General features: G+C 38.7%; 1 protein-coding gene across 1 annotated transcript in view; it reads left to right on the top strand.

Annotated features, from left to right (window-relative positions):
- LOC103482359 (collagen alpha-1(XXI) chain-like) overlaps positions 1–13,846 on the top strand; it is a 64,104-nt gene extending 50,258 nt beyond the window's left edge. Inside the window, exons 25-32 of the mRNA XM_008438486.1 lie at positions 510–545; positions 1,229–1,273; positions 2,186–2,218; positions 3,470–3,616; positions 4,595–4,649; positions 8,228–8,422; positions 9,931–10,008; positions 11,744–13,846. Of these exons, the coding sequence (XP_008436708.1) occupies positions 510–545; positions 1,229–1,273; positions 2,186–2,218; positions 3,470–3,616; positions 4,595–4,649; positions 8,228–8,422; positions 9,931–10,008; positions 11,744–11,931 (777 nt within the window). The 3' untranslated portion in view covers positions 11,932–13,846. The remainder of the gene's footprint in view (positions 1–509; positions 546–1,228; positions 1,274–2,185; positions 2,219–3,469; positions 3,617–4,594; positions 4,650–8,227; positions 8,423–9,930; positions 10,009–11,743) is intronic.
- The last annotated feature ends 1,143 nt before the right edge of the window (positions 13,847–14,989 follow it).

The following is a 14,989-nucleotide window of genomic DNA, read 5'->3' as shown; positions in this document are numbered from 1 at the left end:
GGATGGATGGATGGATGGATGGATGGATGGATGGATGGATGGATGGATGGATGGATGGATGGATGGATGGATGGATGGATGGATGGATGGATGGAAAATCGCCAACTACAGTTTTTCCCAAAATGTCGCATACGTAGTCACTCCCAAGTAGGTGGGGCTTGTTGCTCCAATGACAATCCAATCCAAGACGCCAATGTCTCCTCTGATTGGCTGATAGATGGTGAGCGCTAGCGCCATGACTGCATTATGAATACATCTCATGTTTTCCTCTGTTGATGCCGTAATTTTTAATGACTTATTGCATGAACAAGCACATTTATGTGTGATTTTAATTTAAATGATTATTTAGTGGAAACACCATAATTTGTGCACATTTGTAAAGAAAAAAGTCTAATGGTGCCACTATTCATAAATGTAATTATCTTCAACATCAGGTTCTCATTTAGTTTACGTGTTATTTCCTCGCTGTATGTTTTCATGGAGTCTAAAGTTCTGTGTTGTGTTTTTAGGGGGAGGGAGGAGAGAGCGGCTCCAAAGGAAACCGGGTACGGAGGAGAATCTTCACCTCTCACCACAGCTACAATATATAATCATCCCAAATCAAATATTTCAGATTAAAATAATAATAAAAAATAATAATTGTTTTATCATTATTTGTTATCCTTATGTATTTCTGTCTTCAAACCAAATTAGTTAGTTACTGTAGCATGATTGAGCAACTATTTTCTTAAGAACTAACCATATACTGTAAAATTAGGAACCTTCCATCATCTTGAGGTCATCATATGTGTTCTCTCTTTACTAGTTATACTTCTTTTTTTACACAGGATGAGCATTTTACTAAATTCTCAAAAAATCTCAGCTAGGATTAAATGAGTATCACTGTGGTCCTGTGAAAAGTGTATTTCATCCACAAGAAGTGTTTAAAAGAAATGTTAGTTTAGAGTTTTGTAGAAAACTGGCAGCTTTTGAATTCCCATAAATGATTCCCCTTATTTAGTGTCACACTGTCACAAAGCTTATCTTGATCTTGATGTTGACCAATAGGGGAGAAGCTGACACTGAATCTCAGCCCACAAAGCTTCCTCTCCACAAATGACCTCCCTTTGTAGCTAAGAATAGTTATAACCCTCTATTATAGTACTGCTGCCCTCTCTATAAAAGTACACAAATACAGACTCACAGACTGTAGCAGCAGACAGACAATCATTTTTTCGTCTGTTTACAGGGGCAGCGAGGAGAAGATGGAGAACCAGGAACTCCCGGCGTACCTGTGAGTGTCTGTTCTTCCAGTAGGGGGCAGCGAAGTCTTTGTATTTTTAAATCACGTGTGGATATGAAGCTCCTGACAGCAGCATGACCATGATCTCACACGGAAAAACTCCAGCAGATAATTGTGATGTTTACCATTGTAAGTCACATTTTCTGTTATATTTGAAAAATGCTGAAATCACCAAACAGTCATCACAGTTTGGGCTGGGGATTATCATATTGTATGGTTATCGTAAAAAACTTCTAATTATGGCAAGAATTTGGATTCATCATAGTAACAAATTGTAATTAATGATGTAAAAAACTCCAAAAACTGGTTGGCTTATTGGAATTGTTATTTTTATTGTTTTCTTTCCTGTATGATTCCATACAGCCATATTTATGGATCAGTAACTATGATCTAAAAATATGGCTGACCTGTGATGCTTTTCAGAGCAGCACACACATAATTCCTTATTTTAATAGTACTAACATAAAGAAAATCTTTAGTGTGTTGAAGTGCTACAATAGTAGAAACTGTTATAGCACATCTGCAGAAGCTAGCATCCACTGTCTTCTTTATTTATGCTCTGGGAGGTTCAGCCAATCAGCGTCAAGGAAAATAAATGCCGCTCTTTGATTGGCTGCTTTGAAAATATCAGCCAACAAGCGTTTCGGTTCCAAGTAGCATTTTAGCTTCCAAATCTGCATTTTTGTTTGATTTTCAATAAATTACTTAGTTATGTTCAACAGAAAAACCGTGAATAGGCAGTGGACCACAGTTCTTATGTTTGTGTCAAAATTATCCGTGATTTCCAAGCATTGGAAACGGCAAAATACACCGAAAGGCTACAACTAATTGCCCCTCTCTCTCTCTATCTCTTCTTCTACCTCCCTCACCCTTCTGCCTTCCCAATTGTATGTTTCCTGCCAGGGTGATGTGGGACCCAAAGGATGGAAAGGAGAGGTTTGTAAAGTTAGGCCTCCAGTATGTCTTATTTTGGAGCACAATAAGTAGTTCCATCAAATGTCTGCAGTGGATGAAGACTTAGAGCTAATTCTTCATTCCTGGGGGAAATCTCAAACCACTTTGGGAAACATTTACATCTAAAAAGCACTTAATGTCAAGTACCTACTGCACTGTGTGGAAACTCACAATTTATGAAGATGCAGTTTCCCACAGCGGCAATGTAGGAAATAGATTACTAAGTGCTAAATTATGTAGCAAGCTTTGTAATGAAAAACCAGTAATGGACTGGAAAGCAGCACAGCCTTCTTGCAGAACTCCTCAAGCTGGTTATATGCAAATGTTACTTCTTTTAACCCATCTGTATGGCAGACATACAAAAATCTAAAATGATCAGAAACAACTTTTCTTTGATTGCAGTGCCATTATTAGTGGAAGACACCAAAAGCAATCCCACTTGGTCATATAGCTCAGTGATTCTTTAAGTTATGCTGCTTTTGGCTCTACCTTTACTGTTAATATATGACGTCAAAATGAAACAGACTCTAAAGTTTCTGCCATGGTGGATAAAATTGGTAGTATTCTGCAAAGCTAAGGCAAAAAAAGTCAGAAAAAATACAACTCTACTTCACTTTCTAGAGTTTGCCAGACTTCCTGTTTCCAGTTTTATTGTTTATGTTACACTGAAAAAGATCTTTAAAACTGATTAGATAAAACTGATGCTGTGTTTGTCAAAGACAATACTTTGTTGTTTACTTATAGGTTTTATCATTGTTTTACTCATTTGTTCTCTTACCTTTTTTTTTCTTGATCTTTTTTCCTTTGATGATGACGTTTGGTTGAATAAATACATGTTATTAATTGGACCAAACTTTTTTAATGAATGTAAATACAAAACAAAAGCCTTAGAATGGAATAGAATAGAATATAAATGTTCTTTAGTGAGACAGTAATACTTTCTAACTTTTTTATGTAACAACCACTAACGTCTTTACATTTTATGCATTGTTTATTATGAAACAGTGTAACAGTGCATAGTTAGTGTATGAGTTTCTGTTTTTGACAAAGAAGTTGGAAAGTGGCATAAATGTATATTTATATTTCTTTTAACTCTAGGAGTGTAAGTACTTTTTTAAGGCATTGTACTTGTTTGTACCAAAGGACAATAATAGCAAAGAAAATATAAAAAATTGGTTTTGCTCTCAGTTCCAACTTTCATACTATTGTGACACTTTGTGCATTTTCCCTCAGAGGGGATTGAAAGGTGAAAGTGGGCCAAGAGGGCCAGAAGGGAAGAAGGGTGATACAGGCCATTTGGGTATTGTTGGTCCCCGGGGATTTCCTGGCCAAGACGGACTTCCGGGTCAGCCCGGCCAACCTGGATATCCCGGAAAACCGGTAAGTAAAAACCCTTCAGACTTTGATGCTCAGCTGGATACAACAAGCTTAATGATACCGGCACTTCTCCAATGGCTGAAAGACCTGATTGATGTTTGAAGGTCCCTATACACTTAGGTGCACTTTCACTCAAGGCAGACGTCTACTGGACTTGTTCGCATCAAGGTCAATTTTAATGGCCACGTCATAAAACTCAAACTCAAACAATTTTGTATGCGATGCCAGCTGCGTTTCCTTTACAAATGTTTGTAAAACTTATACAGTATTCGACTAGTGTAGAAAAAAACACAATTTTGCAATTTTCAGTGTTCCCATTAAGTAAGAAATGCAAATAAAATCACACGTGTATAAGTTTGTTCATGAAAGAATTCATTAAAAAAACCTTCCGCTCCAACATCCTCCAGCTACTACCTGTCGTCGTCTTCTTTGTAGTTTGTGCCAGTGGCAACACCCGGTTGTTGATCATGTGACTCGTGATACGGAAAAAGTGATAAACCAATTTCAAAACTGTCAAAACAAAACCTCCTCATTCTAGCCCCCAAACTTTTAATAGAAAAACGAGTTTTTTTTTTTCAAAATTGACTGTTCCCATTAAGCAAATGTATTTTCGAAATGTCAATGGAAACACAGCTTTCTGAGTTGATAAGGTTGAGAGTCGGTGCAAACAGACACAAGTATGACTGACTGGCACAACGACTGAAAGTATTTTGAGCTTTAAGTAAAACAGTAATATTGGAAATGAGACCGAGGTCTAATGACGAGGTGGAGATGTTTTTGTGTCGCGCACAGATCATATCATGTTACTTTTCAGACTCTTTGGCCGCCTGCTATAGTGACCCTTCCCCCTGGAAAACCACAAGAACCGTGTAGAGCAGAGTCAAGTAGGCGATCCATATGCAGGCATAGTTAGAGACAAGATGTGTGTATTCCTGTTTCCAGCACCGTTCTCTTGACTAATGGCATATCTATGTGTTTCAGGGCAAATCTCCTTCAGATGAACATCTTCTTAAGATGTGTGCGGATGTTTTGCGCAGTACGTATGGTTTTAATCCTCTTTACCGCCAAACTAAAAACATAAACAACGAGTGCTTAAGCTTAAAATATCACTTAAAACAAGTACTGAAAAGTACAGTTAGAATTGTTTTTTATTAACATTCAAGAAAGTCCATTAAAGGTTTCCACACAGTGCTTGCAAACGTATTCAGGTGACTTTTTCAGGTTTGGTCGCATCACAATCTGTTTTAATTAGTGGTGGAACTCCAATTGAACATTTACATTCTACAAACATCTGAGAGGTGATCGGTGGAAACAGCTTCATTTTGAGCTATATTGCAAACGCGTACGAAAATGTGACTTTTTTTTGTTCATATTTTATACATTTTTAAAACACTCACACACGCACACACACAAAAAACACTTAGGGTATTTGTAGACTTTTTGAGCAAAAAGAATCATTTGCTCAAAAAGCACATTTTTATTTTTATTCTATATAATTTAAAATAAAGCTGTAACATAACAAAAAGTGAAGAAAGTGAAGCACTCTGAATGCTTTCCTGATGCGATGAAAGAATAAGTCAGATATTTTGACATTTAAGATAAAGGGAACTACAATTTCCCTGAAGGGGCTGCACAGTGGCGCAGTTGGTAGAGCTGTTGCCTTGCAGCAAGAAGGTTCGATTCTTCTCTGGGTTCGATTCCCGGCCCCGGTCTTTCTGCATGGAGTTTGCATGTTCTCCCTGTGCATGCGTGGGTTCTCTCCGGGTACTCCGGTTTCCTCCCACAGTCCAAAAACATGACTATCAGGTTAATTGGCCTCTCCAAATTGCCCCTAGGTGTGAGTGTGTGTGTGTGCATGGTTGTTTGTCCTGTCTGTCTCTGTGTTGCCCTGCGACAGACTGGCGACCTGTCCAGGGTGACCCTGCCTCTCGCCCGGAACGTGAGCTGGAGAGGCACCAGCAGCCCTCCCGACCCCACTGAGGGACAAGGGTGTAAAGAAAATGGATGGATGAATTTGCCTGAAGGAAAATGCCAAAGGGATTAATAAAGTTTCTATCTATCTATCTATCTATCTATCTATCTATCTATCTATCTATCTATCTATCTATCTATCTATCTATCTATCTATCTATCTATCTATCTATCTNTCTATCTATCTATCTATCTATCTATCTATCTATCTATCTATCTATCTATCTATCTATCTATCTATCTATCTATCTATCTATCTATCTATCTATCTGTATGTTTCTAAATGCACTTTAGAAGTCATTCACCAGTTTCCTTCTATTCTAATGCAATGCAGTACATTAGCTGATAAATTATCCTGCTAATTGTAGCATTGGGAAATGAGTCATAAACTCACCATTCTCATTCAGAGAATGGAGCACAACTCTCTGCTCTCTTAGGACCCAGACTGGCGGTGTTGCTCCTCCTGTTGATGATTTTTTACACCAACAGCTTCCAATTGCTAAGAATACTCTGCTAACTGCTCTCAAGTACCACCATGTATTTATTATCTTTCACGCAAAATCTTTAACTTACCCGGTTAAAGCCCTGCTTTAGGAGAGTCGCTTCAACTGCTAAGCTCTTAAAGCAGTTGATGCTGCTTTAGGAGCAGTTTTTGCAACAACTTCTTCTCTGCAAAAACGTGTCTTTGCTGCTCGAGTCTGGAGTGATTGACTGAAAAATCTGCAAGGAAAGCGCTGCACTTTCAGTGGAATCGGGATTGGTAGAGTTGGTCAATTTCTGTCTATGAAATGCCCTGCATCCTCAGCTTCTGCACTTCAGCGGCATACAAAACAGCAATGGACTGTCCATATCCACAGTCCTTTGCTTTTTTAAAGTTTCCCTGTCAGGAAACCATTAAAGAGGAGCAATCTGGTCAAATGAGACCTTGGTTTATTATGCTTAAATGCTGTTTAAATGCTTTGTAAAACAAAAAACCAGAGCAAACACACTACCCCCACTATAAAGCATGGTGACTGCTATGAAACAGTCTTTGTCATACTTTCATCATACTTTTTTCCAGCCACAGAGTAGATTGGAACATAGATGGAAGGAAATACAGAGCACAGGAAAACCTGTGACAATTTGCAAAATCCTTGAGGCTGGGATGAAAGTTCATGCAGGACAATAACCTGAAGCATACAGCCAGAGTTATAAAGGACCAATGAAAGCATGTTCAGTTCAATTCAAAAATACTTTATTCCAAAGGGAAAATCAAATATTGTTGAAACTCATATCATCAAAGTTTCTTCAAATAGTGGTGGATGGTGGTGCTGTAGGGAAGACGGAGCTCTGGTAGCAGTCAGCTTTGCAGTAAATCTGAAGAAGCCTCTGACTGAAGACGATATTCCACTGCAACATGTCCTGGATGACATCATCAGATGTTGGGAAGCTCTGCTAATCCAGCTCTTTTGCTTTTGTCGCTTCTCTTCAAATCCCTTTCTGGCTGTACGATTAAAGAGATGTTGGAGTAGGGGACGTGATCCTCAGCCCTTACGGTCAATGGGAGAGACAGTTTGACTTCCTCCTTCTCTCTCTGCTCTTTGATTCTGCTCTCCCTCCATGAAGCCTCCTTTTCAACTCCTATTGGGTTGTAGGTCAAGTATTAATTTAATTTTAAACTGATATCTGATTAATACCTGAGGGTGAAAAGCTCCCGGAGCCCAAATGACTCTAAGACTGTGGAAGGGTTGAAGGATGTTTGAAGTCGAGAAAGACTGAAAGACATTCAATCTTGCATGTTCTCCCTGTGCATGCGTGGGTTCTCTCAAAAATTAAAACATTTTTTAAGAGCTTCTAAATCTCTCAGGAGCCTGAAAAGAAAAATTGTAGGTACCGTTACAAATCATAACTTTCTAAAAATATAAAAGTAAGAGCAAACCTCCTTCTGGCTTCACAGTATGTAATAATGCAATGCCCCAATCACAATTAGAAAACAAATTAGAAACAAAAGTCTAAAAATATTCTCATGAGTTCTTGTTCATGCTCATGAATAAGAAGGTCCAAAGACCAAACCTTAATCCGACTGAACATTTATGGCCAAAACTTGAAAACTTTGTTCAGAAACGCTCTCCTTCTGATCCGACTGATTTTAAGCTATTTTGAACAGAACAGGGAAAAAGTTCAGTGTGTAGAGGTGTAAAGTGAAATTTGTCAATTTAAGGTACATTTCTTGAACTACTTCTTTTGAACCAAGAGATGACACCTAAAAGGACGGACAGATATACCTGAAGCACAAGGTATTTCTGTAAAGTATTGACTAAGAGATGGCTGAACGCGTAAGCAACAGGTCTGTAATATATAGTCTGTTGTTGTGATGTGACAAAATGTGAAGGTTTAAGATGCAGTAAAATAATTAGAAGGCACCATATGTACAGCAAGACCTTTATACAAAGATAGCCAACATCTTACCCGGCTGCTATTAATAAGAAAAGTGTAAGACAAACAACAACCATCTTTCCTTAAACTAGGTCATACAGTGACCAATGAGTTTAATGATTTCAGTGGCTGTTGGTTTCCAAATGAACACAAAACTTTTTCTTATTAGATCATTAGATCAAACTCATATTTAAAAATGGATCATTTATGTTGTGACTGTACCTGCAGACCAGCTCCCAGCGCTCCTCCAGAGCCTCGCCTTCCAAGCAACGTGTGAGAGCTGCAGCACCGTGAAGGGACCCCCGGGTGAGCCCGGAGCACCAGGACCCAAAGGGTCCATGGGAGCTGCAGGCTACCCTGGAAGAAGTGGTGCTCCAGGTTACCCAGGACCACCTGGAATGCAGGGTCCGGCAGGCATCAAAGGTTTGACATGGCGCGTTTTAAATTAGGAGGAAAACCAGCCAACACGTATGGACAGAGTTATCTCATCTGTTTCTTTTCGTTATTTCAAGGAGGTGAAAAACAATGAGAATCTTCACAAGGTTTTCTCTTTTCAAGTCCATTTGTTATGAATACAGGCCTCGACATATTTTACTACTGATTCCATAAATAATAAGATGTGTTTAAAATGGTGACTATGGAGTCACCATTTTGTGCTGACAAAATAATGACCAATCAAACCAGAACAAAAACAGATTTATATACATCTTAAAACTGATTGCAGATTATGTTGAAACTTCCCACCACCCTCACTGGGAAAACATGCACTTTAAAACTCAATGATTCATCCTTCACTGCACTTTATTACTTTAGTATCCTGAAGCAACTCCTTCCACTCATCCGCTCCATGTTCTGTTTTGCAAAAATGTGCTACATGCAGCTGGTAAGTTACCAACCATTTGTGTAGATATGCATTCACTTTTGTGGAAAGAAATGTGAATTTTAAGAGAGAATGTACTGATAAGATTTATGCTTTGAATGCAAATAAGATATTATCAAGGAATCAGTTGTGATGACTGAACCTATTTGGTTATAGCAGGTTAGAAATTGGGCAGGTTGCCAGTTTGACACGTGAAACTACAGAACTACACATATAAACACATCAAATCCCGACCCTAGACTGGTATGACTCAGCTAATTCCCGTTGAGGTGCGAGGGCCTGACATCACCCAACGGTTTCCTGAAACTGATCAGATCATGATCTGTGGAATTCTTGGAGGTTTCAGTTTTGCTTCGGAGGAAACTGGGACGAACACCACACCGTCCAGTATGCTGGCAGTATGTCGATGATCCGCCTCCTTATGGAAGTTCTTTCAGGCTCAAAATGCACGGTGAAGTTTTTCACTTGATCAAACAACAGCGACCCAGGGGTCTACGCCATGACCCTGAAAAGATCAACCTTGATATATTTGATGTTAATTTTAACCCAGTGAGGACAGGGAGCAGGGGGCATTTAGAGGTTCTTTGGGTTTGAACAAGTCTGTGGTTAAGGTGAAGCTTCGGTTCATTACCAATGAGATCCAGTGCAATCAAATGAATGCTGGAGAAAAAGAAAACGTGTTTGAGAGAATAATCCTCAATAAAGTACTTTGTGTGCGCACTAATGAAGGCATCTATCCCACTTGCTTTCTTCAAAAGCATTATCCATTTGGCTGGCCCGTGGCCAAAATGGCCCTGCCCAAGAAATGTAGCTTTAATGGACTGGATGTAAAGTAAATTTTAAACAACCGAGATGAAAATGGAAATATCCGAAACAAATCCCGATTGAGAGAATTCATTCCGTTACGCATTATTATCACTAAAATGGTTGTAAACGGGCAAATATAAAGCCCAGAGGGCCGGGAGAGTTTTGGTACATTTACCTGTTAGTGTAGCATGAAATGAAAGTGTTTTTCTTTTTTTTTTGTTAAAGAAAATGTTTATGTTCACAGGGGACATCGGAGAAAGAGGGCCCAAAGGCAGCAAAGGAGAAGGTTACAAAGGACCTCCAGGACCTCCTGGACAGCCAGGTATGCTATCATCCTAACCAAAGTCATTTTTCAGAGATTTTAGGAATATGCTTGAGTAACTTTTGTAATTTGGACATAGACGTTACCGTGTCCGCTGCTGGTTAAAGGACATGATTACAAAAGCAACATATGTTTCTCTGGCAGCTGTGTTGCATTATTAAGGTGTGCATTAAAGTACATTGAAGTTCACAAATCAGTCTCATAGTTTCAAACCATTCTAAATATATTATTGAGCTTTCCATAGAGCTTTATCACATACAAAGAAACTCGATGAGATTCAGGTAGATTTCTCAAGATTAAGATTTTCTTTTAGAATCATTAGAAACTTTAATACTTCAATTAAGAATGAGTCAAAAAAAAGAGATAGTAACCAATCAGAAGTAACGTTTACTTTTACTTGACCTATGATTTAGTTGCAAATGATGAATTAATAATAAAGAAAGAGAAAACATAAATCAACAGCAAACCAAACTACTTACTCCACAACTACAGATTTAGCCCTACTGAAGTCTTAATGCGGCGCTCAGGAGGAGCCAGGCGGATGTCATGGTCAGACAGAAGGGCAGCGGGGGCATTGTCCCATCAGACCGCCAGTTCCCAAAACTCGAGTCAGTATCACCCTGCTAGAGTAAAAGAGAGGGTAAAAGGCTCACGGGGTCCAAATGACTCTTAAGAGGATTGAAGAATGCTTGAAGTCAAGAACGACGGAAAAACATCAAATCTTGACTGTTTAAATCCAGCATTTGTCAAGAGATTCTAAATCTCCCAGGAGCTTGAAAAAAATAATTTATGATCTTATTTTGACTCTGGTCTTTGAATTATTCTGAGAAGAATAAGAAAACAAGAGGGTGAATTTTAATCTGAACCATTTGGTACCATCAACTTTCAGCACCAAACGGCCTTTAAAGGGATGATTGGTCTGAAATCAGGGGGTTTGTCTCACCCACGGAACTGAAATGAAATCTCGGTATAAACAACTTATTTCAGGTCAAAGATCACTCTCATCCTGGCTCACTGTGCATTCAGAACAGCTCTGAGTACAAATGGAAAACAATCTTAAAGGAACTAACTAAAGACACATTCTAAAAAGAGGATAGCGAACAAAGCAACAACAAAATGTATTGCAACCGAATATTAAACGACTTTGGTGATTCATGCTCTGGGTCCTTCTCACTAAATCCGGACTCAGCTCAGGAGCTTAGGCTTCTGGGGAAGGAGACATCAAGGGGGTCTGATCAACCAATCCGAGGAGGAATTGAGGTAGCCTAAGAAATCTATGATAAAAATTATTCTATCATTTTTTCCAAGACACCTTCTTAACAATTTGAATGACATTTTCAACAAGATATTTCAGTAGATGTAATACTGCAATGTGGTTATTTTAGACGGCTATTTTTCTAAAAAGTCATCATTATATTGAATAATGTTGACCATCAACATTTGACAATACTTCAAATTTAAATTAAGAAAATAGTTATTTATGCATCCTTAGCAAAGTTTTATGAAGAACTTTTCACATCCAAGGACCTTCGAACAAAAAAATATATGATCCAGCTTCTTTTTAATTCTAAAAGATTTATCAACTTCACTGCCAAGTATCAGGCTTAGTACTTCTTTTTTTCTGTTAAAGAAAATGTTTATGTGCACAGGGGACACCTGTATTCATAACAAATGGACTCGAGGAGTCCTGAAAAGTCTTACTGCAATTTTTTTTTATCTCTTCTTATTACTGTAGGAATGCAGGGTCCTCGAGGCTTTGATGGTATTGGCTATCCAGGAAGTCAAGGAATTCAAGGAAAACCTGGACTACAAGGAGATCCCGGTAAACAAGGCATCCCAGGTCTTCCAGGAGTTTGCGATGTGTCCATGTGTTATCGGACCTACAACCACAGGCAACATTACAACAAAGGGCCGGATGTCTGAAAAGCCGGTTTTAGCTCTGTGTCCAGATGTTTGGAGGAAGTCATTCACTGTATCACTGCTGACTCCCTCAAAAGAGATTGTGTGGGAATTATTGCACTGGAGGCAGTCGGAACCTCATTACGTTGGAAAGGCGGTCTAAGACCATGAGGTTCACCATGAAACGCAGCCAGTAGTCCAGAAGCCAAGTCTCTTCCAAATACCATCCCGGAAGATTTCCAATTCCTGAACTGAAAAGTAGGGGACGTTTTTAATTCATTGACGGAGAGACTGATATTTTGGTCAATAAAAATATCTACCTCTGCTTTTCTCTGACGATTGTTTGTCAAAATCCTCAACAGAAACATTTTGAGTCCCTCCACTTTTTTGCGATTCCACGACTGTGGAAATTTACTCAAAATCAACAGATTCCCACATTTTTACCCCACATTCCCACCCTAATGCATAATTGTGAGTTTACTATATATGTTCCAGATTCTAACTCCCACCTGCAGGTGGCAGTATTTCCTACTTTTACTACACTGCCTCCTTAGTCTTACTTGATGCCAAGTTATAATCCGTGATCAATATGGGAAGTAACAAAAATCAAGTTATTTAAGTTCTATAAAGATTAAAGAAGTTTTTGTTCAATTTGCCTGTTTATTTTTTTGTTTCTTTTATTTCTAATATTTTTCTTTTATAGATGTAGATTTTGGAAGTGGCTTACTGAGGAAAGGGTTTCGCAAAATTCCTTACAAATATATCTTGAGGATCCCCACAAAATCAGTGACTTTGAATAAAAAAATTAAAAATCACGAAGTCGTGAAATCTTGAAGGGACTGTAACCTGCTTTGTGTTTTGTTGTTTCTCTCAATATCTGATTCAGATTCATTTGGAAATGTTGTCATGGAAACTATTTGGTATTTATGTCTTGGCATTTTATCTGTTTTTTCACTTTCATTTCAGTAGTCACACCCTGGTGTATCAGATGCTTGGTGTTGATAACTTGAATGGATTATGCTGTTATTTCTGATGAGGAAAAACATTATGACCACCTGCCCAATAGAATCCTGTCTCCCCTTTTGGTGCCAACCCAGCCCTGACCTGTCTTGGTAAAGACTCCACCAGAACCCTGCAGATGTGCTGTGGCATCTGGTGGCATCGTGTCTGTAGTTTGGCCAAGTGGGACGTGGGGCCTGTAGGAATCAGGCTTGTTTTTCCAATTCATTCCTCACATGTTGGACTGGGTAGAGATCTGAGGGATTTGGAAACCAAGTTGACACAATCGAAACCTTCCTGAAGAATTTTGGCTCTGTGCAAGGGTGCTTTCTATGTATATATACTTCCATAGGCAACAAAAATAATCTATTTTTGTGTATCCTGACATTTTCTACCTGTTATTTGAACTATAACAGCTCATCTGATGGTCATATCACCCGTTCACTGCTGTTCTTTTGCTTTTGATAGATACCGAAGGTTCTATATCAAACTTATTCAGTCCTATTTTCTCTGTCTTTAGCATCTCAGTGGTTTACTTGCGAACAAATGTTAAAATAAAGATACGGTGTTATTTGTTTCATGTATCCATGATTACAGAGTTAGTTATGCCTGATTGATTAATGTTTTAATCGGAGGGCATTTCACTTGAAAAATCTAGACCTGTGGCAACCTAACGCAAGTTCTCAGCTAATGTTATTAAAGATGTTATGAACAGTCATGTGTAACTTTGAGGCAACAATCTAAATGGGCTTTAATTGCCTTTGTATCATTCATTCATAGTTAAAAGTATTATGTGGTTAGAAGTATTTATGTTCAGTTTTATTCTGGTCCATAATTATTATTCATTCTACTACTGCTGTGTTTTACATTGCTAGACATTAATGGAGAAGTTTTGTTTGTGATGCATGTATTTGTGTAAATAAACAAGCAGAAGACCAAACCATGTGGTGTTAGTGTTTGCATGACCAGCGAATAAGACGGCTGCAAACAAGATAAAGGGGAAGTGTTTGACTACAGGAGGTTTATTTGGAGGAGTGCAGTTGAAGCTTTCAAGACCAAGAACATCATACCAACCAGCGTGCCAACCAAGATGTAGCAACTGAGTAAAAGTATTCATACTCATGGTCAATTCTTATTAGGCTACAAGGGAAAGTTGCTCAGTCAAAGGTTTGCTCAAGTTAAAGTACTGAAGTGCTTATTTCTGAAAATACTCAAGTATTCAAAAGAAAGAAAATGATATTTTCTAATAGTGCATTACTGTATTGTTTTCTATGAGGGGCCGTTTAGGACAAATTCTATGTTTTGTCTCTCACACACTACAAAAAACTCACGCACACTCAAAAAAAACATTTCACACACTCAGAAAATACTCAAATTGCGTATACACACTACTAAAATGTCACACACGCATACACATTTTATCTTTCTCGCACATTTACACTGTCCTAACATCTCACACACATACACTGTCCTAACATGTCGCACACACACATACTGTATGTGTGTGTGACATGTTAGTACAGTTGTTAGTACAGTGTATGTGACATACACTGTACTAACATGTCGCACACGCATACACATTTTATCTTTATCGCAACCATACACTGTACTAACACACACACATATACACTGTACTAACATGTCGCACACGCACACACAAAATACTAAAATTGCGCACATATACTACTAAAATATCACACGCAAACATTTTTTTGTCTTAGTCACAACACGAAAATCGCACATATAAACTAATAAAATATAGACCCATTATTTTGCATGTGAGACTCAGTTTTGTATGTGTGTCACGGAAGAGGCGGGGCATAATTTGGAGTTCAGATCGCGCATGCGTTTTACCACAGTGAAGTTAGCTTCAAGTTGGATATTAGAGCTCCACGGTGCAAGCGGCGTTTACCTCAAGGTTAATCCGATTTATGAACGCTAATTTCGGCCAGCCGTTCTCTACCGTTCCCTCCTCAAGCGCTTGGAGGTTTACCTAGGGCTTATTCCTGTTCTAAGGCCGCTTCTCCGGCTCTAACGCTGGTTCTAAGCCGCTCACTCGGGTTCTAACGCCGGCTATAATGCT

Source organism: Poecilia reticulata, linkage group LG20 (genome assembly GCF_000633615.1).
Source record: "Poecilia reticulata strain Guanapo linkage group LG20, Guppy_female_1.0+MT, whole genome shotgun sequence".
In the NCBI taxonomy this organism is placed as follows: Eukaryota; Metazoa; Chordata; class Actinopteri; order Cyprinodontiformes; family Poeciliidae; genus Poecilia; species Poecilia reticulata.
This window is presented reverse-complemented; position numbering and strand designations above follow the sequence as displayed.